We start from the raw sequence: 24,534 nt of genomic DNA, 5'->3' as shown, positions 1-24,534 counted from the left end.
CCGGAAGGGTGTTTGTCAATACGTTGGAAATGTTTGTTTCATCTCCTGCCAAGCTGCTTTGACTTGCTGCACTCTGTTTGTAGTGCCGCTGATTACACTACACGTATGTTTGGAGCAGTGTGCACAGAAGATGTCACATGTGTAAATTTGGTCTAGAGTACTGGGGATCAAGCCTGTAGCCTTTGCTACATACAGTACATGCCTCCGTAGGAATTTTGGCCTTTTGTGGATTAATAGGCTACTAACCTGCTTTAATAAATAAAAAAATAAATAAAGCTGTAAAACAAAACAAAAACAACACCCAAACCCCCCCCCCCAAAAAAAAACCACTTCTGGATTAAGAAACAGCCTTTAAGCACTGCAACCTCTTCCTGTGAGCTAAGAAGAGTAAAGGTCATTAGAGTAGAGTGCAGCAAGACTAAAAGACATGTATTGGGGCTAGATGCTAAATGACCACACACACACACACACACACACACACACACACACACACACACACACACACACACACACAAATATTTTTTCTTATTATATGATTCTAACTGCCCAGTAAAGATGTAGCAATCATAGGTGGATGAAAGGAAAGAAAACAGAGAAGAAAATGAAAAGGATGTGCACGGGTGGAATCAGTGAACACACATGGGTGGCTGGTGTTGTTGGGAAAGGGATCTGATCAGTTAAAAAGAAACCACCCTGAGTGTCACGTTTATGGTTGTAAATGAAAACAAGTGAACAATTAGTTTGTTTTGATTTCTAGTTTCAGTTTACTGCTCGGTAAGTTTGTGTGAGGTCTTAGAACTGCAGGATGATCCCCCCCTCCCTCCCTCCCTCCCCGCTGGAGACCGACAGCGTCTTTGATCCACAGGATGGTGCAGAGCTGTGTGAGCGGAGATACCTACAGTATTCACTCAGGCCTGGCCTCAATCGCCTCCTCCTGCACCACATAACACATCTGAACGCTTTCCTGTAAACAGCATTAGCTAGAAAACAGATTGCCATCAGCACCACAAAACTGCTGAGGATCTGATCATGCCTACTGATGCCTTCAACCACCAAATGTTCTGCAAAAATTCTGTGGCTTATTGAAAGCTTTCAGGCAAAGTAAACACACTACATACATGTTCTGGTCGCCCTTTTCTAATTAAAAATTAGTTACTTAAACCTTGGAATTTGAACCTTAAAATTCTGGTTTGGTACTGAAAATGTCAGATATGAGGAAAAGAGGAAAGGCTGCAAGTTCTTGCAGGTAGCAGATCTGCTAAGTTATCTATAATTGCAGATATTCGAGTACTGGAGTAACTATAGCATAGACTAAATGTTTGAAAAAACACAATCAAGCAAAAAAGATTTCATCACTGTTTTCATTTTTGCAATCACCGTCTTTGTGTTTTGAAACCAGATGTGATGTATGCATGACTGAGAAACCAACACACTGCGTGCTCATGTGGTAGCAACTAGGTGATTACAAGGCAGACCCAGCCTAAAGCATATCCTCCTTTATACTTGTTGTTTTACCATAATGGGGACCAATTTTCAAAATGAATATAATGGTATATACACTAAAATTGAAACTAGTGATCAGCTTATAAACTTGTCAGGTAAAGTGTTTCCTTACTCACTTATGAAGGAGGCCAAGGACACTTTTCTCATAGACTAGAATTTTTTTATGCAACCAGAGGATTCATACTGCTGACCATTACAAAGACAACATATTTAAGACACTTGTATACTGGCTTCACTTTACATAGCAGACCCTACATCCATTGTTTAAATGCAGTCTGTCATCTGCAAGTTTCTATTATCTTGAATCTTTTACAAGAATAACGCTGCTGGCATTCCACATTTTTGCTGTTGCCATGAACTCAAATAATTCTAAAGGCTAAAAGCAAGAAGTATTAACACTTTCTCAATACTTCACAAGGGAAACTTTAAGATGAGTCATATTTCCTTTTTCTCAACAACTTTCTTCAACAGATACAGACTGCAATTTACTTTGCCCTGACAGATTAGTGAGGGCAAAGTGAAAAGGATATGACACACACACACACACACACACACACACACACACAATTTTCCAGAGTTTCTACAAAAAGGCGGAATGACGAGAGGGGGAAAAAACATCCTTCTGATTCAGCAGTTCTGCTGCAGTCACTTTGCAATGCCCTGCATGTGCAAAACCACTCCGGCTTAAGCAAGTGCATTATCATCTCAGTTTAAGAAGCATGAAGAAAAAAAAAAAAATTAAATGCCTCGGCTTAACCAAAGCTGACGTTGCATTCTCAAGGAGACGAAGGAGAAGTGGGTTTGTTCAAAGGCAAGAGCTGAGCATAAACAACAGAAAGTGTCTCCTGCGGCTCGTTTGTAAGTATCAAATTAATACAGGCAAAACAGTAGCGTTCGCTCAGGATAAAGAGCCTGCCCTGTGACGAAGGCTGAATACTGATAAAAAAAATTAAAAAAAAAAGAGGAGAAATTACATAAAGGAGGTTGACTACAGTTTATTTCTTATGCAAGCAGTGAGGAAAAAACAAAACAAAAAAAACAGACTTTATGACTTTATGAGTTTTATGTAGTTTTTGTAGATGTGTGAATGGGTGAATGACTGAATGTAGTGTGAAGCGCTTTGGGGTCCTTAGGGACTAGAAAAGCGCTACACAAATGCAGGCCATTTACCATTTACCATGTACTTTGTAATATATATATATTAAAACACTTTTTGGAAAGAACAAAGACTCACTGCTGCTTTTCTTTTTTTAATTCCAGATTTTGGCCAACTGCTGTTTTACTCTGAGGCCTCAGTCGTTGGTGATACCCCAACCTGAAATCTATTATATCACAACATATCAATTTTGTTTTTTTTAATCCTTCTTAACAAGTATAGTTGACTTTTTTTTGGGGGGGGGGGACACATGCCAACTCAAACAGCCATAGCCGATCACTGTGTGCAAGGCCCGACTTCTGCCAGCTACAGCTGAACTACAAATTAGCTGTCCAAGAAGTTTATGTTCAGTTTTATATGAGTATAATCAAGTATTTATTGCACTCATCAAGCAAGTTATCTGTGTATGTTAAACACGGTTAAATGCAGCTTGCTAACCAAGCTTGCTAGTGTTAGCTAATAACATAAATGGTAAATGGCCTGTATTTGTATAGCGCTTTACTTAGTCCCTAAGGACCCCAAAGCGCTTTACACTACATTCAGTCATTCACCCATTCACACACACATTCACACACTTAGCACTTCACCATCTCATAAACATGGTCACCACCCCCAAATAAAACACAGTGGTATCTAAAAACTAATGATGAGGCCTCGAAATGTGTCACATAGTGTCCATAGTTTGTTAAATCCAACAATAAACACAAGTGACTGCCACTAGACATGAAAAGCTAATACTGTTGTTAATTATGTGCAAAACTTAAAATTTAGATATTCTAAACAAGTTAATCTGTTGCAGTTATAGTAAATATCTGCTGTGTTGAAATGAAAAGCTGAAGGGACAAGTGGTCAGTTGCTGAGGGCTGTCTGAATATTTTAATTCCTACTATTCATTCTGCTGCCTCCAAATGAAATATTCTGAGTGAAGTCTGAAGTGTTTCAGTACAGGGGCACAAAGTCTGTCTATAAGTGAAAGTACTCGCTAGTGCATCGACTCATCACAGTGTTTGATGACCTCGTACCCACCTTTTCTCTGATCTCCAGCGCTCTCTTGCACAGAGGCTCTGCTTCCTTGTACTTCCCTCTCTTCCCATACAGGACAGCCAGGTTATTGAGAGTTGCAGCAACCTGATAGGGACACAAACACATTTATTATCCCACAATGCTCTATTCTTCCTGGCCTCATAGACATGTTCACTCATTTGCACAATGTGTGGAACCGCAAGAGTCTACAACAGCAGAGTGGTGTCATTGGTCTGATGAGTGAGAAATTGACAAGGAATAAGAGGATGTGGGGAAACAGGAAGTGATTATGCCGGGCTGTAATTTGATCCAAATCAGCTGAGTGATGAATCTCCAACATGTGCACACAGGACGAGTGAGGGGAGACTGCAGAGGGGACCTGAGGTGAGCACTGATCTCTGATTCACACCAAGTTCTGGCAGCCATGTGAGCAGAGTGGGAGGAAACGAGAGGAAGGGCAGAGGGTTGAAGTGATGGGAGGAACGGGAGCTTATTCAGGAAGATGGGAGGAAGAGAGGGACAAAACTCCTACAGTTTGAGAACACTTTTTTCTGCTCTTTAAGACTTAATTTATCCACATGTCACAATCTCAAAAATGGTGAAAATATAAAAAAGAACATTTAGAACTTTTTTTTTTTTTAAAGCAAAGGAGCTACAGATTATATAGTCTGATCACAAACCTGTCGATGATTAACCTAAAGCCTTCAAATCTTACAGACAAATTCACAGTTTCACATCCATGTTTTTTAAATCTTGTGTTTGTATTAAGAGTCATAAAGTCAGACACATACTTACATAATTATTTTAATTATAATTAGATTCAGAAAGCATTACGACACACAGACTTGACGACTAAATTTAGCATTATATCCACAGAAAGCAGAACACTACTGCGATTCAGATCATAGTGCTCATGTCTCCTGAACATCCCTGTCAGACTCAGCCAGATCCATGTAGAGCCAAAGTAGCAGCGTCAACGGGAATCTCAGGGACTGGACACTTCAGTTGGTGGGGTTTTGACCTCAAAATCAAGGTGTTTGTGTCTCTTTACAGTCGAAACCACAACTCCGCCTTTTTCAATTACCTCAGCAGATTGTCGCCTTTCTTTTTAGTGGCAAACCAAGAGCCAGTTTTCATAGTCCAAGTCCACTTTGACCTATGTATGTGTGTCGGTACATGATTTACCCAGAAGTTCACGACTGATTAGGAAAGAGAACATGACCTCAACATATTGTTTGCCTGTCAGGCTAAAGTTAGAAGTGGTTTACAATACCGCACATTGAAAACAGAAAGAAGAGAAAAGAAATTCTATAAAAATGATATGATTAAGAGGAAGAAAAATCACTATACTTAATCACATATCAGGTAATGTGTCAGATTTCGTCTGGGTGATGGATCACTGGGGTGAAAAAAATAAATTAAAAAAAAAAAATCACTTTCTTCTTTGGAAAAAAGGGGAAGACGTGGAGAGGGCTAACCTCTGTTTCACACAGTGAAGAGAGACGAAGGTCCGAACAGTGGAGACACAGGCCTGCTGGGGTTAACCTGCTGCATGCGTACAGTCACGTTGACAGAGAGAGGTTAAAGAATCTGAGAACAGGCCGGGGTAAATTATTAATGACACCCACGCTGCTTGTCACAGCCTTGGACAAACACATGCTACGGTATCATTTTAAATGTATGAGGTAGGTTGCTATGCTTTTTGTGAGATATTTGTGTGATATGAAGTAAACAGATGTGCTCTACAATAAATAATATAAAGACTAGAGATGTCCGATACCGATACCGATATCATAAATTTGGATATCTGCCGATACCGATATGAATCCGATATAGTGTTTTTTTTAATCAACAAAACTGTTTTTTAAATATCTTGCTGCATTTTGTATAAGTTCATACTCAAGTTTAAAACAACAACTACACTAAAGCTATTCTGTTATACCTGTATGCAAAAGAGAATATTTCATAGTTCAGCAATACTGATCAATCTAATAAACTTAAACCTACACCATCCTCCCTATTCTGGTATTTTAAAGAGTACTTAGCGTAAATATTAAGCAACCTAACTAATAGGGTTCCAACTCCCAGCAACAACAAAAATAAATAAATAAAAAATAGGGAACCACCCCTCACGCTCCACCTCATGATGCTTAATCGACGTAATCAACCTTAATTTGATGCAGTGTGAAAAAAAATGCACAGAAATCAATTCTTTTTCAAGAAATATTAAATAGATTCAACAGCTTTCTTCAACAAAATTGCAGACTGCACAGATAGTACCTTCCCAAAGGAAAAAGTACTATAGCTTACTAGGGTATATTAGACTTAATAGTTACTATATACAGTAATGGACTTCTATTCATTTTACATCAAATTAAAACTTTGGGTGTCAGATAATTAATTATTAAAAACAAGACATTTTAAATGAGAGAATAAGAAAGAAAAGTATGTCTTTGTGCCCCCTTTTCCCTGTTAACGCCCTATCGGCCCCCCTGGCTAAACTTTGCTAGATCCGCCCCTGCACAGTTACCAGCGTCAGCTACGTAGAAAAAGATCCTCGAGTAGAAAGTAATAATAAATAAATTCTAACAACAGCTGATCAAGCTTAAACGTGCTGCTGTTGTTTATCCACTGGTTTCCTCTTTCTGGTGCAAAGTGGGCCAAAAGCAAACAAGAGACACGGACTCGCGACAGAAAAGCCGATCAGCTGATCATTGATCAGTTTCATGATTGAAGTAGCAGCAAGAGGAGGCAGTCGCTCCATATATCGCTTGTTAAGCTTAACGCAGGAATGCTTTACAAACATTTAGAGATGGACTTACACACTTGCTTTACTTCTCTCGGGGATAACTTTGTCGGAGATGAAATGCCGGGTAGCTAGCGAAGCTCCACATGCTATCCAGACCACCGACAGGTCCCGCATGCCACAGCCGCTCTATCACGTGATGCATACTGCTCAGACGTGCTAACGTTCTGAGGCGAGTTACGGCGTGTTGCAAGTTTTGTGAGGTGCTTTCGTGATATTTAATGGATCGGATTACATTTTTAATTTTTCTCCGATATCCGATCCAGTAATTTAGGTCAGTATCGGACCGATACCGATACGTAATATCGGATCGGTCCATCTCTAATAAAGACTGTAATAAAGTGCACTGGGCCAACCATATTTTCTATGAACCAGAAAAACGGTCTGAAGCTCCACAGTATAGTAGTTAACATATTCACCTAACGCAAAAAAAATCTTGGTTTAAGACTGTGAGGATACACAGCTTCTTGGGTTTCATCAGGAAGGGCCTCCAGGATTTATGGCTGCATGTGCTGAAGGGAAACTCATCAACTGGCCCAGATCACATTAAAGTACTGCAATAGAATAAACTCTATAGTGCTGTTTATATATTTTCCCCCAAATGCAAGTAAAATGTCTGCAAAGTTACAAAACCTGAAATCCATAGGGAGTTTTTCTCTCCAACAGAAAGTAATGCTCCTGAACTGCCCACAGTCCTGTGACTCATCTGTCACAATGTAACATTTGCATAATTGTTCCAAGCACCTAGTCTGGCACATACTCAAAATTTTCAGAAGATATTTTTATAGCTAGAGCTAAAGCAGCTTCTCTGAGCTAAGCTAAGTGCAAAGACGAGAGTATTCCTGAATTCTGAAGAACCAAAGACCTAGCAAATTTGTCTTGTTGTTGACAGCAACCACTTACTTGGTGGAGAACTTGATGGTCCTAAGCAGTTTCAGAAATGATAATGCCATTGCATGAAAGCACTGAGCTCTTTCTACAGCAGAGAATGCTACCCTGTGTGGTTTTCCAACCTGTTGGTCCAATTACCTTTCACTCATGGTGCTAAGCTCTCAAAGAAGGGAAATCAATACATCCAACTATACCTACAATACTGTTGATGTGGCCTGAATGTCTTAACAAATGACTATATTTGTCTTCATGTTTCACCACCGCTGACTGTAAGAACAACCTCCATTTGGAAATAATTCATGCTGTGAAACAGTGCAACACATCTATCCCCATTAATATCAACGGGATTACACCGAAACAACAAAGAACATCATTCACCTGTCTAAAGCAAGAAATACAGAGCACAACAGAAGACCTACATGCAATGTATCAACAAATACACTCACAGCTGGATGGTCCCTGCCAAGTGTCTTCTCCCTGATGGCCAGAGCGTCATTCAGCAGGTTGGCGGCCTCCTTATATTTGTTCTGATCCCTGAGAGACCAAAGCAGACAGAGTTAGACTGAAATACAGACACAGAGATGGGCAGAATAACAGACAAGCACACATGAACACAAACATAAACTATGCTGACAAGTTCAACTAATGGGCCACCATCTTCAGTGGTTCCCACAGCCAGTGCACAAGAGTACTGACAACAAGTCAACTCATTGTTTTAGGTAACTAAATCAAAAGCCCAAGCTGATTGTTCAGTGGCTTAGATTTATGTAAATGGAAAAACATGGCAACAATCCTGTGCGACATTTGTCCAGGTTTTAGGCGTCATTCCTTTGCTCCCGTCTAGTTGGGCTGGAAAATTAACTTCCGTTACTGTCCTATAAATCTTTGTCAGGCTACGTTTGGCTTGTTCTGACAAAAGCATCCAGCTCTGATTAAGAAGCCAGTCACACAACACTTAAAGAATCCCTGCCAAAGGTTTCAAGAGACATGTCACAGTGTTGTGAGGGTGACAAAGTGTGCTGTTATTATCTCAATGTTAAAATCTTAGCTTTTTATGATATCTTCCAAACACAAGAATTCATTAAAAGCTGTTTAAGTCTAAGAGGATTTTGGAGTTTATGAAACAATGCAGACTACAAACAAAACTTTTTTTGAGCATGAAATTCATTCATTATATAGACCACCTCGCTTCAGTTAGCAACATGATCTCTTTAAAAACAGGACATCACCGGCTTTCATTAGAAAAAGATAAATACATAAAAATGCATGTGCATATTATTAGATGTTGCAGGAGTTTACCTGTAAACAAGGGCTAAGATATTAAGCATTGTGGCCACATCTGGGTGGTCGTGTCCTGAAGTCTTTTCCAGGTCTTCCAGAGCCTGTTTGCAGAGAGGCACAGCCACCTCATACCTGCCCTGAGACGCATACTGGATCACCAGGTTGTGGAGGGTCCTCAGTCGAGCAGGAATCTCGTATCCTCCCTGCTGAGCAGCAGCTGCTGCAGCGCTGCTGTGGGCTGGCTGGACTACAGACAAAAAATACGAAAGTAAATGAATTATTAATTAGGAAAAACCCATCACTGCACTGTATAGAAAATGATTGTTAAGTACAACCTGGTATTTTGTATCTGACCTATTTAGAGTAATGTGATATACTGTACACGGGGCTGTGAAAAGGTATGGAAAAAAAAGTTGAAAACATTTTCCTCTTTCCTGATTTCTTATTATTTTACATATTTGTCACACTTTCATGTTTCAGATCAAACAACAACAAAAAAAATTGTCCCATCCTGTTAAATCATGAATGAATTATTTTTAACCCTGTTTTTCAGAAAGCTGAATCGAATTTCAGCAACCACACCGAGCCCTGATTACTGCCACACCTGTAATCACTTAACAGAACCTGTGTGACAAAGTTATCTCAAAAAGCAACACATCACACCACAATCTAAAGAAATACCTGAGAAACAAAGTCACTGACATCTATCAGTTTGAAAAGTATTACAAAGCCCATATTCATCAATAAAACAAAAAAAGTCTGAGCAAAAAAGCCATCCATGGGAGAGTTCTGACTCCTGACCAAAAAAAACACCACAAAGACTCGTCTCACATTAGCCAAAAAAAATATCCTGATGATCCCCAAGACTTGGGGAAAATATCCTGTGGGCTGACGAGACAAAAGGTGAACTTTTTGGAAGGTGCGAGTCCTGTTACATCTGGCATAAAACTAACATCAGTTTGCACCCAAGCTTAAGTGTTCTTTGGTTATGCAGCAGGACAATGATCCAAAACACACTAGCAAGTCCACCTCTAAAGGGCTATATATATTGATATTTATTATTCAAGTTGTGCTGATTCAGTAAAAGGATGTTACAGATGTTACAATCCCTGATAATGAATTGCTTCAAATGAAAAGAAACTCTATTCCAACCAGCTGAGCAGCAAAAGGCTTTGTGAGCTGTTTTGTAAAAATAAACAGTGTCGATCAGACCTCACCAGCCGCTAATAGACACTTCGGCTAGTCACAGAGAGACAGATAACCATTCTCGCATTCACGACCAATTTAGAGTCACCAATTAAACTAACCCCACTCACCCCATGTCTGTAGACTGTGGGAGGAAGCCGAAGTTCCCGGAGAGAACCCACACAGACACGTGGAGATCATGCAAATTCCACACAGAAGGCCAGATGGCAATTGTGTAATTTTGTGAAACTGCTTTTTCCAGTTCACAACATTACACAATTAGGCAAATTTGATATCCCATCACATGGAATAAAATAAATATTAATCATTCATAAATAGCAATACTGTAAACTGCAGTTCATTCATTTCATTAATATGGCTCAGATGGCTGAATCTTTATAACCTGAATGAGTCTGTGACTATGGATGACAGAAGAACAAAGGTTTATTAATAACAGGAGTTTAATAGAAGTTTTCTATAGGAGATGACGTGTGAAAAGAAAGCTGATAGGCTGGTTATGTGACAGTTTTCCTCTAAAATGAAAGAAGTATTTGAAACCAGTGGGTGTCTAAGATGATATAAAAGGGTCAATGCTGACTAGAGCAAACACAAACTGGCTGCCTTTTAACATATGTGCAACACAAACAAGCTTATTCACCCATAAACAATGTCCTCTTTTTCCCCATTACGCACAGCTCAAGTACCAGCTCCTGAGTGCTACATTTAACTGGGCCAGAAGGACATGACTGGAATGTCTCTTGTGATAAATAGTCTGTTTGTCTGTCTTTCTGTCTCTATATGCGAGTGTCTAAGAATGCATGAATGTGTGAGAGGTCAGGAAACCACTTGATGGGGTTTCTTATTAAAGGCAAGCAGTTCTGTATTTACTCTGAAGGAAAGCCAGTAAGGTTTTGAGTAGGAGCCGCCCACTGCAGTAATAACAATGACCACAGAGAAGTGATTCCAGGTGTTCTGAAGTGCTGGCAAACCACAGCCTGCCTTTGCTGCTGTTCACAGGAAAGTAACGCAGTGACAGCAGAACAGAAACGGACAAAAAACAGCAGGTATGTAGTCAACTCACACACTACAAATAAACGCATCAAATCCTCAAAACTTAGAAACTGGAACCAGCCAACGTCTGAATAATGACCGAAAACACAACTTCATCATCAAAACACGACAAACCCTTGCTGGAAGAAGGAAGCAGAAGCGAGACTCCATCAATGTAAATGATTCTCAGCTACAAGTGAAGCGTGAGCAGTGAATTGTGTTACATGTGGACGTGTTACTGTTGACCCAGTTTGTTGGTATTCTTTACCGATTCTGACTTTGATTTTAAGATTTATTATTCACATGATTTTTGTGCACTTCTGTAAATATGTGGATGATGCTTAGCGCTTTGATTGACAAGGCAGTCATTTTCCATGCTTGTTAAGAGTACTCCCACCCGATTTACATAACCCCTAGCACTGTGTTGGAGAGTACTTGTTACCAAAGGGGGGAAAAAAAGTCACTGTGTCGCACTATGAAAAGTGCAGGATGCTCTATTTTTGGAGCCGGACCTCTGCTTTGCATGATTCTAGTTAAAATCTGCCCCAAACATTCACAAATATGCTGGAATATGTTTCAGGCTGTGACACTCATTTAGTGTCAACGCTAAGTGAGTTAAATGTAAATATTAGCACAGAAAAACATTGCATAAGACCCTGAGTGGTTTAAAAAAGCAGGAATGTCATCACCATTGTCTTCTTCCTGCTGACAGCAATTTACCAAAACCCCACAAGCTTTTCAGGCAGTCTGAATCAGCTTGGAAAGGAAAGACATCTAATCTACTCCAGCACTAACCCAGTATCCACTGAGCTCATGCAGAGCCTCAGGCAGCTCAGTTTCATACAGAGAGAGGATTAATGCCAGTGCAAAAGGCATTCGATGAAGCACTGCGTCTCTGCGAGTTCAGTTCTGTCTCAGTCCTTTACCAGCTCACACCTGAAAGACTCTGGTTACTTCTTAAGAGTATTGTCTAGTCTTCATTTGATTCGATACAGTATGGGAGGTCATTTCTTTTCTGTAGCAGTTAAAGCTGCTGCTTCTCTAAGCTCCAGTCTTCTGCACATCTGGCACTTCATTTTCTCTTCATTTTAAATGTATATACATTGTCATCAAATGTAGCTACCTGACAGTATTTACTGTAAGCACTGATGTGGGCAGAAGCAGAAATTTGTGTATGTGTGGGTGTGTATACACAACATTTATGTGTTGACATGTGAATGGGTGCAGGTGTACTGCAATAACTGCATGCTCCTTGACCAACTCAATATAGACCCTTTACAGTGTCATTTGTATCTCACCATCTCCAAAGAGAAACACATTATTTAATAATTATGGAGTATTGATCTCAACATACATTTTTATTAAGCTTTATGATGCATAAAGTCTGTCTGGTATTACCCTTGTCCTTGTTCTCCAACCAATTTCTCGCTCACAGCTACATGCCATTAAACTCTCCTGTCTCATCATAATTCATTTAGTGGTGCTCACAGCAAGTGCTCTATCACCACCCTCCCAAGGGCAATACGCAAAACCACAATAATGAAGTGAGCGATCCATGTAAAGGAAATGCTTTTACTGTAAAAGATTTCATTAAATTAAATAGAATATGAATGCAGCGTAAATATCTGTAGTCTAGCTTAAGCGGTGGATTACAGCAGTTACACAGCACAAGAGGCAAACCGTTTACAGCCCAGTCTGTCAGCAAATTAGACTGGCTGATAAACTGATACCACACAGGATGAGGCAAATGGGGCAATAAAGGGGAAAAAAATGGAAAATAAACCCTTTGGGAGCAAAAAACAAATGTTTTTCATTAATCTTAAAACTGTCCCTGAAGTGGGGTCTCTTTAACCAGTGTTTTGGAAACTGTGCATTCATCAAATGCATTTTTTGGAGATCATCTCATTAATATTAATAAAAAAATTTGAGTCAGTACAGCAATTTAGACAATATGACATGTAGGGATAGGAGTGGAGAACCAGTTCCTGTCAGTCTAATTTCTTGGAATTGTCACTCTCGTTTATCGGTTCCATTTGCACCCACACTAGCTGATTTCAGTTCATGTGCAGGAGGAGGAAAATACTGGCTCTGAATCCAGGACAGAAACAGCTGCATAATGCTGCTAACATAACTTCGGCTCTTTGCAAGCATCTGCAGAGGCAGCATGCTAACACTAAGCTTGCCAAGAAGCCAGAGTGATGCTGAAGCTGAGTGAATGCCAACCTCAGCCCAGGTAACAAAGTGATGAGCAATCAGGCTGTATCCTCCAATTCCACCTGTTCATGTTTCTACAGTAGAATCACAGTGGCGATAATTTTAAAGTCGTTTTGAAGTCATCTTTACTTTGTGTTGTTGGCTTTGTCTTCTACTGAGAGAGGCTTTGTGTAATGCTAAGTATTCTGTGTGTCATTATTAGGATAGAGATTTGTGTTGGTGTGTTGGCTACAGGTTTATATTTTTAAAGGGTAATTACTAAAAGATCCCTTTCAGGTCATTTTACAGAAGAACATGAAAGTGACATAATGAGTAGTACAACAAATTTCTTTCTCCCAGGAGTAATTAAGTAATGTAGTGCATCACTTTTAAGAAAAGTGTTCTTTGTGAAAATTACTTCTTTGAGTAACGAGAACATCCACAAACGTCAGAGTCGCTAAATTCTTATCAATTCCCATTCCTATTTTTTTTAACTACCTCTTGACATTTATTTAGTCCAAATAATTAATCTGGAAAATAACTATCCATCCATCTTCTGCTTATCCAGTTCAGGGTTGCTGAAGCCTATCACTAGCCCCGGACAGAGAGCAGAGCTAACACAGACAATGACTTTCACCTCACATTCACACTTATGACCCATTTAGAATTACCAGTTAAAATTGCCAACACAATCATCCCAGTAACTACTTATCTTTGGACTGTGGGCGGAAGCCGGAGTACCTAGAGACATCCTACACAGACACAGGGACAACATGCAAACTCCACATGAAAGGCTCTGGCCAGATAATGGATTCAAACCACTGCTGTCTTATTGCTCTGAGGCAACATTGCTAAGCACTGCGCCACCAAACTCCCCTGGAAATTGACTATAATAATGTAATATAAGATACATAACATGTTACCAAATAATGGATGAGAAGTTCTTATGGGTTCCTCTTTTTACCATGATATAACAAACATTTACATTTTAAGTCCTTTCTTGATATCCAGAGCCACAACTTCACTGGCTCAACTAGGTCCTGACTAATGGGGCTTTACAGCCATAAAGCTTTGTGGTCTTACATCATGAGCTACTGAAAAGACCAGCCCATCTAACAGTGAGCAAAAGGCTGGTAACAAACAATGGCAGCAATAAAAAACTGGCGCATACATGTTTGAAAGAGAGTGGTACTTGGACACACAAACATGCTCACCACCAGAACTTGTCATCATGTATTACACAATTTATCTGACTCTGGAAACATCCACTGATTCAGCTTCAGTAAATTACAAGACAGCTGCTGATGCAAAGCTCTGTTCCCATGGCGATCTTAATTTTACAGCGGTAAAACTGTAGAGTCTATCAGGGATTAAAAAACTAAAACTACATGTCACAGCATTCAGATGCCACTTTTTAATATGGTGGAAACAGTAGTTTACTTACAGCTCTCACAGCTCTCTCTTTCTATAGTTGCAAAAGTATTTAGGAGTTAATAAAGAGTGTGCCACTGAAATCTACATCCCAAGCCCAAAAACTATATTTCATATTTGGGTCCAAGGACAAGAAATTGAGTGAAAGTCTCTCAAAGCAGAAAGAGGATGAAGAAGTACAGCACTTACTGCCTGGGGCTTGATCATCCTGATCATCTGGGAAGAGATCATCCAAAGTCTCTTTGGTAGAGTCTGAATCCTTTTCTTCCTGAAAGGGGAGAGAGGAAGAGAGCAAGCAGGATGATCAGTGAAGGGAGAGAGGACCAAAAGCAAAAAGGAGGAGATATTGCTCATGAAATAGCTGAATGTTTCTAAATGACGAGAGAAACACTGCCAATCTATTAGCAGATAGAGTCATTTTGTAGTTTGGGTCTAGATCACACATACTTAAAACGTGTGAGATGGTGTATACTGACATCTTTTGATTGTATCTGCTTTTGATAAGGTGCTTGGGGGGAAAACCCCCCAAAATATTGGTTCCAATGATAAGATGGTCACGCATATTTTAGATAAAAGCATCGCAACACATTCTTAAGCCCTGAGCACTCACAGAGGGGGACAAGTCCTCGTCGTACTTCTTCAGCTGGTTCATAAACTCCAAGTGCTTCTTTTCCTCCTCCAGCTGAGCCACGCTCTGCTCGCTCTTCTGCAGTTTCTGCTGTGTCCCGGCCAGCTCGTCCCTTAGCCACTGGTTCTCCTGGCAGAGTCGCCGTACCTGTACCCTCAGCTTCTGCTTCTCAGACTCAACTGAGCTCAGGTGGTTTGAAAGCGCCATCATCACCTGCAAAGAGGTGGCGGTTATGTTGCAATGTCTGCAATCATACAGACCCTTTTGTATTTACAGTTGGGTTTATCCTCTCATAACAACATTTACACTAATATATGTAGTAGAAGGTTGTCTACTAAAACAATTCCACCAAAGCCATGTGGATGGTAGATAGTAAAGCTATCTAGGGGTAAGTGTGCACTTGCCATCACAACTACATGTGTGTCCACTAATGTTAGAGTGAGGCACTTTGGGTAAAAGCATACAGTCTAAGGTGAAAGGCTCGGAGGGCTGTAATTAGATGAGGGGTGTTTGAGCAGGAAAATTACACTTTACCACAACTCCAAGCAAAAATGCTGGAGGTAGAAAATTCAGTCTGTGGGGTGTGTGCACGGTGTATTGTATATTTATTAGACAAAGCTTGCTGGGAGATGGCGATGAAAGGCTAAAGCATCAACAATGAATCAGCGCTGACTCATTCACTGCTTGTGAAATGAAATGTGAAGTGAAATGACGAGAGCAAATATTCTGCATAATTTCAAGGCTTTAAAGCTTCTATATGTTCTTTTCCCCAATCGACCAAACAAAAAGTAGAATTACAAGCTAGAGAGAAACACTCCCGTGTCAAGAGAATTCTAATGATCTAATCCACTATGGACTTGAATATATTTTTACCTTTTACTGTGTCTATTGCAAGGAAAGATGGTGTTCAGTAAAGGCAAGATTCTTGCTGTTTTCACTGAACTTGTGATATTAATTATCCAGGTGAAAACCACCTGCTGTCCTCTGCTGTCCTTTCTACACAGTAGAAAGTAGAAAGAAGAGAACCTACTATCCTTAAACTTAAAAAGGGAAGATTTAAATGTGTAACCACTCACAAACAGCTTGCCTTCTTATTATGTTTTGTTAAAAGACATGTAGATTAAATTGCTTGTTGCCTGAATCTCCTGCCCAGACCAACCTAAATGAATAACAGAACAGTCTAACATCCATAGTGATATTAACCAATCACTGAAGCTCTACACACATACTTGAGCCTCGCTGAGCCCAAGTTCCAGCATCTCCAGGGACTTGCGGATCATGTGCGATTTTTCCTCCACGAGAACGCCCTCCTCATCCTGCTTCAGGCAGCGCAACGTGCCCAGAAGGCCCTCCAGGATGGAGTGGTGCTCTTGCTTCAGGGCCTCCAATCCTTGAATCACCTGCTTGGTCCGGGAAATGATCTCATCCTGGGACAGCTTCTCCCCAGGATCCTCCTCCTCCTTCACACACACCATGGTGGACATGTCCTCACGCATCCTGCAGAGAAAGCGAATAAATTAACATAACAGGAAAAAAGGTTGCATTAAAATATTTTGTCTTGGAAGTCCTCATAACACAAGATTCCTTACAGGCTCTAATGAGGGAGGGAAAAGAATTTTCTACGGACACTAAAAACAGCGTGTTGTCATGTAAAGATGGTATCCACTTGTCTTATGACTGTCACAGATGTTTAACATGGTAAAAAACTAACAGCAGACCATGAAAACAGGATTCAGCAGAAATGTGACATAGTGGTTAAAGGACAAACAGGTAACCTTTTTCTTCAAAGTCACAATCCTCTGACCTTTTCTTGTCTCATGGCCAAATAAACAGCCTTTCATGACGATGACTCATCTCATAAAATCAATTATGCTGCAAGTGAGAAACGGCTCTGGTTTATGAAAAGGTCAGACAATGTGTTTCTGACTGGACGGCTACTGGGACAGGGGTGTAGGAAGCTCACTTTGAGGGAATTGGTAGGAAAAGTCTGTGCTTCTTCAGCTCTACACACAAAGGTGCCTTGAAAAGAGGCCCTGACTGAAGCACCTGTTTTGAAAAGCTCGTGAGAGCAGCATCAGCAGAGGTTTGTAGTAGAAGACGGAGCATGATTGAAGATTACCACTTGTAAAGTGTTCTAAAAACAAAACAAAAAACAAACAAACTTAAGAATCACCATTTAAGATTGTTTAATAAAAAGCGGGTCTTAGGTTCAGCTGTCATTAAAAGTTTAAACCAAACCAAAGAAGTTAAATGTTGTGCCTGTTTGACAGTAAAACCCGGATCTGAGGTTTGTGGTCTGTGAGTGGTTTACAGATAACAGATTAGAGGGGACAGACAGGAAAACTCAGAGGAACTTGTAGACATTTTCTGCTGCACAACAAACTCACTTTGACCACTTTAAACAAATGTTGGCCGTCACATTTTCTTTTATGATCGTCATCTATTAACTGCACTCGTATCTAGTCAGCTGACAATCTACTATGATCCAAGTTCAGAAAAATCTACTATAAAATGTAAACAACTATTATTCCCAGAAGCTGCAAAATACAGTCATACAGACCCCAGACTCATTCATGAGTCGCCCATAACAATAGTGCTGCTATTGTCTCTCTCAACACACTATGCACTCCTTCCTGACTTTATCTGCTATATATTCATCTCACACACACACACACACACACACACACACACACACACACACACACACACACATAAGAGGATTATGACTGAGCGCTTTGGCAGCAGTTGTAGCGAGCTGCCTAATAAATCTCTGCAAGCACACACGACTGAAACGGCACGGTCTCAGCTGAATAATTACAGAAACACTGAATGAAGTTACATTTTAAAGTATGTTCCATTGAAAAATACAGAAAGAAAACCCGTGGGTGTGAATGAGCCAACATTGGTCTTATCTTTGACGGTGCAGTGACACAGTGAGTTGAACCGACCGAGCCTACCTCAGTAGAAAAGCCGCTATGATGTCAAAGGGAGACTGCAGACTTGCCCTGAGCAGATTTCACATTTTACTTAAAGAAGAGGAAACAACGAGGTAAAAAAATACGTTGAGACGAGACAGACCGAGGAAGGGCAGCAGCTCTGATCGCTCCATGTGACTCAGCAACCGGCCCTGCAGCCTATCAGCTGAGCAGGAAGCAGGAAGCTGCTTGCAGAAGGAGGTGGAAAAGAGCAGCTCCAGGCAAAAAGAACGGTGAAGTATGGGTTGCATTTGAAATTATCTTGGCAAATACAGGAAAAGCTTTCAAATGCGTTATTAGCAAGATCCATAAAAAGCCAGACTTTCAGGGATTTTTCTTGTACTGAAAACTGTATTACTATTAGTTACAAAAAAAACTGTATTTCAGAGAAAATGAAACAGAAAAAGCTCTTTCAACTGAATTAAATCTTTTTAAAGAAGGAAAAAAGTAAGAAATATACAGAAAGGATTTACTGAAATTTCGACTACTGTTTTAGGCACAAGAAGAACTCTGAATATTCAAACTTGAGCTTTGGGAAGTTAAATGGGCATTTCTCATTTTTTATTCTCTTAACCCTTTATCGAAAACCGGGCCACTGCTTATATGTCAGTCATTTTATCAGAAAAAAAAATTCCCAGAACCTTCAATCCATTCATTTTCTGCAACTTCTGAGTCACAGAGGCGGCACTCTAAACCAAGAGTGCCCTGACCTCCCACCCTGCATACAGAGTCTGGATAGACATAATCTCTCCACCACTTCCTCCCAGTTTGACACAGCACAAAAGCCTCACCTAAAAGCCATTTAGGTGTTCCAATTAGATGTGCAAACCACCTTAACTGGTTCCTTTCAGAGAAGACAAGCAGCTCTATTCTGAACCACTCCCAAATGACCGAGATCCTCACCAGATCTATAAAAGTGAGCTTGAATGACCTTAAGAATTAACTCGTTTTGCACCATTTTTAATCCACAAATTCCTCCTTTCAGCTGTTTGGAAAGTGAGCCATGGCCTCAGATTTCATCCCAGCCAATTCACCCTCAGCTGCAAAACACCCTGATGCTCAATGAGGTCAATGGGATCACATCATCTGGAAAAAGCACAGACATGACCCGGAGACCACCAAAATCAGTGACAAAAGCCCAGCCCTGGGCAAAGTCTGAAACCCACTTCGACACTAGCTAATAACCTGCAATGTAAACCAAGGTCTCACTATGGTTGCGCCAAAGCAACCTGCAACAACAGACCAATAATTCCCAAACTACTTCCCAGCTTTCTCCAACTCCACAAAATACATTTAAGGTAAAATATTTACATGGCTTTTTCCCCTAGTCAAATATACAGTGGGGCAAAAAAGTATTTAGTCAGCCACCGATTGTGCAAGTTCCCCCACCTAAAATGATGACAGAGGTCAGTAATTTGCACCAGAGGTACACTTCAACTGTGAGAGCCAGAGATTTTCCTTGTTCGAGGTGACCAAATACTTATTTTCCACCCTGATTTACGAATAAATTCTTTACAAATCCTACCATGTGGATTCATGGATTTTTTTTTCACATTCTGTCTCTCACAGTTGAAGTGTACCTCTGGTGCAAATTACTGACCTCTGTCATCATTTTAGGTGGGGGAACTTGCACAATCGGTGGCTGACTAAATACTTTTTTGCCCCACTGTATTTAGGTGCCATCATATTTGAAAAATCTAAGAAACTAATCTTCACATTTAATCTTTGCATAAATAGCAGAAACCCAAACCACAAAGAACTACAGAGGCGACCGTTACCACTACAGGCCATGTAATACAGAAGTGAGAGTGACAGCATAAGCATTGTTTTCCTGTTCAGATCCAACAGTCTTTTATCTCTGGGATTAGATCAGTCTCCACACATAAAGCACCACAGGAGGAAGGCAGGGAAAACTATTTTCAAAGTCAACTTTTGAAATGTAAATAGCTTGCTTGAAGCGCAGCACCCGGAGACGCTGCAGTTCTTTATGTAAGCATGCTAAGGCGGTTATCTGAGGTGATGGGGATGCTGAAGACAAACGTGGTGGCAGTGGATAGAGGGGGAAAAAAATGAGGAAGGAGTTATGGTTGGGACCGATGGAGAAGTGAAATAGAAAGTAAGTGTAGGTTTTTATGCATGAGGATGGAGCCGGCGGCAGAAAAGCAGCACTCGAAGAACAGTCTTAGTCAGCAAAGTGTGGGCACAGCTGCTTTATTTAATATAAAAAGAAGAACAAAGAGCCTCTAAAAGTTTCTTTTACTGAACTATTTTACTGAAGCTTTGTTTGTTTGACTGCTCAACCCACAATTTAAATAATACAGCATTTCTTCTACTTGTTCCCTGTAAATAAAGGAGAGAAAAAACAAAACAACATTTACTGTTTAGAACCTCGTACCAGTCTGTCTGGTACAAATAGCTCAAAGAACTGGATAGGGTAGTTAATAACAGCAGCTCAATACTTTTCCCTGGCTGAAGACAAAGGAAAGCACAACACACCACAAATCTGTCCCACCCAGTCTGAATACATTTACTAGCTCTGAGTATAAGCACTCATTTACAGCCGAATGCCAAGTAGTCTCGTCTTTATTCCCGTCTTACTTCTATCTATCTTTTCGCTGTTAAGCTTTTTTATTTCCCCACCAGCTCTAATTGTTTGGAGAACAGGTAGTGCTTATCTGCCTGCTGTGGACAAAAAACAAAACACCCACGATAATCACTGTAAAGTCAGGATTCAACTTTTGACAAAGCAAAAACAATAAGCTAATGGGCACCCTTCATCCAAATCGATGACTCTTTTCACATTAAAATAGACGCATCAATTAAAGCTTCTGTAACAATAGTCTGTTGTATATATTGTGCTGTATCCCTGTGTTTTATGTGGCCTCAATTCTACAAAACATCACTAGCTATTAGCTAAGTGTGAATCTTAGCTCATTTGGTTAGTTTCAGAGACCAAAAAAGGGTTTAAGAAATCGGAAAGTCACAACATGACATTGTACCGGTGAGAAACAGGAAATGACCTGTGTGACTGGTGTTAACAATGAACAAATTTAGTCCTGGGTGCAGATTAGGACAACAAAGAGAGTGTGGTGTTCTAAATGAACCCAACAGAAAACCTTGCTGTCTAAAAAAACAAAACAAATCATCGTGTGAATTCACTTGCTGCAGTCTTAACGTGTTAAACTGTGTCATCACCATTTCTTACTTCTGATAAGAACTCCAGTGACAAGAGCGCCAAATTACTTTTGCATGTGCAAGCTCTGAGCAAGAGATAAAATGTATCATTCAAATAAGTGAAGCAGTTTAAGATGCTGTGATCCAAAGAGCCGGCAGTGGTACCGCTTCTTACTCCAGCAACCCAAAGGATTAATGATTCAGAAAGACACTCGCTGATTTTATTATATGACTTTCTGCAGACTCTCCGTGGATTAAAGTTTTAAATTCTAAGTCTGTAATATTTGAGGTCAGCTGAGTTTAGAATGGGAAACTTCCTCCCAGGCTTCTCAATAAACCTGTCAGTGTTGATATGTGAACATCTCCTTGACATAAATCTTAAAAGATTAAAAGATTAGGAAGTTTAAAATTAGGAATTTTAGGACCACTTAGAGAAAAATCAAAGACTATCCAATTCAGTGAGATTGCTGCTAATAAAATGCTAAAACCTTCTTAATAATTATCTGGCCGTCATGATGTTATTTACCATAGCCCATAAGCTAACTTCATATCAAAGGCCTGTGAGGAATATCACTCACTTTTCACTACAGTATATTAGGTGAATTAGTGCTCTTGGTTTTCTGTTCTTTTCTTGCAGCAAAAGGTTGCAACCTTAACATGGTGCTACCCAGTGTTATCCTACGAGAGTCACTAATGTTTCACAAAAACAGACAGCCCCTGGTCTTAAAATAGATGAAAAAAAGGAAGTGCCAGTTTCATAGAGGTTGGTTTAAGGAAATGACAGTCACTTTTACTAACAAATAAAGATCTTTAGATCCACTGAAACCCTACTTGATTAAGACAGACAGAGAGAGAGAGAGAGAGAGAGAGAGAGAGAGAGAGAGGGGTGTGGGCACCATTCATAAAATTGATGTTGTGCAAAGAAAGGAAAAAAAGCTTGAAAAAAATATCCATTATGGTTTGCATTTATGTAAAATATTGGCCATAGATCATTATTGATGCCAAAAAACAAAAAAGAAAGAAAAACAAGTATTGCTTGTGTAGTAATTCAGCTATTAATGCACAATTTACACCACAGTAAGCAACAGTAGATGTGAATGCAGGTGTGTAAGATTTTAGTGAGGTCATGTTATTTGTATGCTCATTCACATCTCGTTTTGTGCTAATAACCAGTCAATTCTTCTATTAGTTCATCAACAGAAAACCACCTGATTTCTGGCTGGGGGGATTTTAAGACCTCACCATTAACCAGCTCTGGGAACCTGGAAATAATAACAAAGTTGTACTCATTGCTGTGCTCATCTGCAGAAGTGAAGTAAAACCTGCAGCCATTAAAATCAAATCTGCTGCAGCCACACAAAACTGTCATTGCTACCCAGCAGCACTCAACCCACTCATCTGGGCCGACAACAAGCTGCCTCAGGTGTAGCAAAGGGGGTGTTTAGCCCTTAGGGAGGGGCCCTGCAGGTTGTCATGAGTGCACCTTTGGGTGTATTAAACGTTAAACATGGCAGGGCAGAGAAGAATGCTTGTGTATTTCCGTGCAGACTGAAAATGTGTAACTACATACCCCCAAACTGCCCCAAATCTCAAAATATCCATAGATGCTTCTCAGTCTTTTTGGTTTCCCAGCTGTGGGTACCACAGTGAGATCCACTGTCCCCCTAAAGCTGTCTGCGCAACACAGGCAGCTTTCACAGCTCTGACTCCCCTCTGAATATCAATGAAAGGATACAGCTAACTATCACATGACAAATGGTCATCATCAAGATTTAATCCCACCGCAGTAGCCGACAGAAGCTCGTTTCCACAGGCTGACAGGCGTGTTTTAGTCGGGTCCGTGTCGCTGTAAGTTTGTGCTGCTTTGTCCGAGCTATATAGCGTACAAATGATTAAACCTGAAAAACCAGTTAAACCATACTTTCTTGTAACACAGACCAAACCTCGGGGCCAACTCCGACCTAGCCCTCTAAATGAGTTAATGTGCTTGCGATGTCTAATTCCTGCAACTAACGTAAACACCGACCACAGAACAAGCAGACAATTCCATAAAAAATGGTTACAAAGACTACATAACGTTAGTAGTATACATACCTATGTTTTGGTAAATGACACTTTAAGAAACGCGTGATAAGAGAAGCAAGTGGCTTATTAGCTATTAACAGCATTCCAAGTAATACACGGAGCCATTCTTACCGTTCTCTGGGACATCCGTTGCCAATGTAGCTCGACTTCAATGTTCCTCTTCCCCTTTTAAATCACGTCTTTTCTAAATGGGATTTTTTCTTTTGGCCGACAGCCCGTGTAGAGTGTAAAAGAAGCGTAAGAAATATACTAAGTTAAAAAAAACAATTTTCACACTGTCTTTGTCTGCTAGGATGTGTTTTGCCTTCTGACGCCGGGCTTCACTGCATCAACCTCGTTAATGTTGACCAGCTAGCTACATAGCTAATCACCTAGCTATCTGTCAAAACAGCGATTTCAGTCAGCCGTTCAAGAGAAGCGAGTATTTTCCGCTGCTTCCATGACAGGAACTGCTCTGTCAAACTAGCCTGACAAGGGCTTCATGGGGCGGAATAAAAAGTTCATTAGTCCCCCATGGAGATGACAGCTCCTCAGTGCTGTAGCTGGCTGAATGACTAACCGCACAGTACGCGAAAATGGCGTTACCCGGCACCCCCCTGCTCCTCTGGCAGCACTGATGTCATCCAGGCCAGATTAAAGGGAAAGCTGTGGTGCGAGTTCAGGCTCCATATTTATTACCGGAAAAACAAGAAGCACAAAGTGCATGGTGCACAATACTCCAATATATCTACTTAAATAAAAGTAGCCTATGCCTATAATGGTAAAATTGTTAAATTGGAGGTTCATTAGATATTTTATGGTAGAGGTTAGAGGTAGGCGGATCGATCCAAATATTTGAATTGTGTCGAATAATTATTTTATTTATTTGGAAATAAAAAGAAAAACATCAAACATGTACTATGAAATGTTTGTCCCTTTTTGTGTTAACTGTCACTAGTTTTTTGTAGCCTACAATACAGTTAACCCAAAGTGCTTTAGAGACAGACACATTTACATTCCAGGTCTCAAAAATATTTAGACCAAATGATTCATCTGGAAAATAACTGTCCATCCATCTTCTGTTAAGGGGTTGCAGGAGGCTGGAGCCTTTCCCAGCTAACATAGGGCTAAAGGCGGGGTACACCCTGGACAGGTCGTGGTCTGTCCCAGGTCT

General features: G+C 40.3%; 1 protein-coding gene across 6 annotated transcripts in view; it reads right to left on the bottom strand.

The window, feature by feature from the left end:
• Positions 1 to 24,011, bottom strand: part of klc1a (kinesin light chain 1a) — a 43,882-nt gene extending 19,871 nt beyond the window's left edge. Inside the window, exons 1-8 of one of the 6 annotated variants that reach the window (XM_082517239.1) lie at positions 23,493 to 24,011; positions 17,194 to 17,281; positions 16,377 to 16,644; positions 15,130 to 15,360; positions 14,709 to 14,787; positions 8,679 to 8,907; positions 7,826 to 7,913; positions 3,686 to 3,787 (exon numbers count right to left, since the gene is read on the bottom strand). In XM_082517239.1, coding sequence (XP_082373365.1) covers positions 3,686 to 3,787; positions 7,826 to 7,913; positions 8,679 to 8,907; positions 14,709 to 14,787; positions 15,130 to 15,360; positions 16,377 to 16,644; positions 17,194 to 17,222 — 1,026 coding nt within the window. In that variant the 5' untranslated portion in view covers positions 17,223 to 17,281; positions 23,493 to 24,011. Of the gene's footprint in view, positions 1 to 3,685; positions 3,788 to 7,825; positions 7,914 to 8,678; positions 8,908 to 14,708; positions 14,788 to 15,129; positions 15,361 to 16,376; positions 16,645 to 17,193; positions 17,282 to 18,104; positions 18,269 to 23,492 lie in introns of those variants that run through there. The other 5 variants (XM_082517238.1, XM_082517242.1, XM_082517243.1 and 2 more) reach the window with 5 other exon arrangements.
• Between the last annotated feature and the right edge of the window lie 523 nt (positions 24,012 to 24,534).

The sequence above is a fragment of the Aulonocara stuartgranti genome, assembly GCF_965226115.1.
Source record: "Aulonocara stuartgranti genome assembly, chromosome: 19".
NCBI classification, from domain to species: Eukaryota; Metazoa; Chordata; class Actinopteri; order Cichliformes; family Cichlidae; genus Aulonocara; species Aulonocara stuartgranti.
The sequence above is the reverse complement of the archived record's forward strand: the minus strand, read 5'-3'. Positions and strand labels throughout refer to the sequence as shown.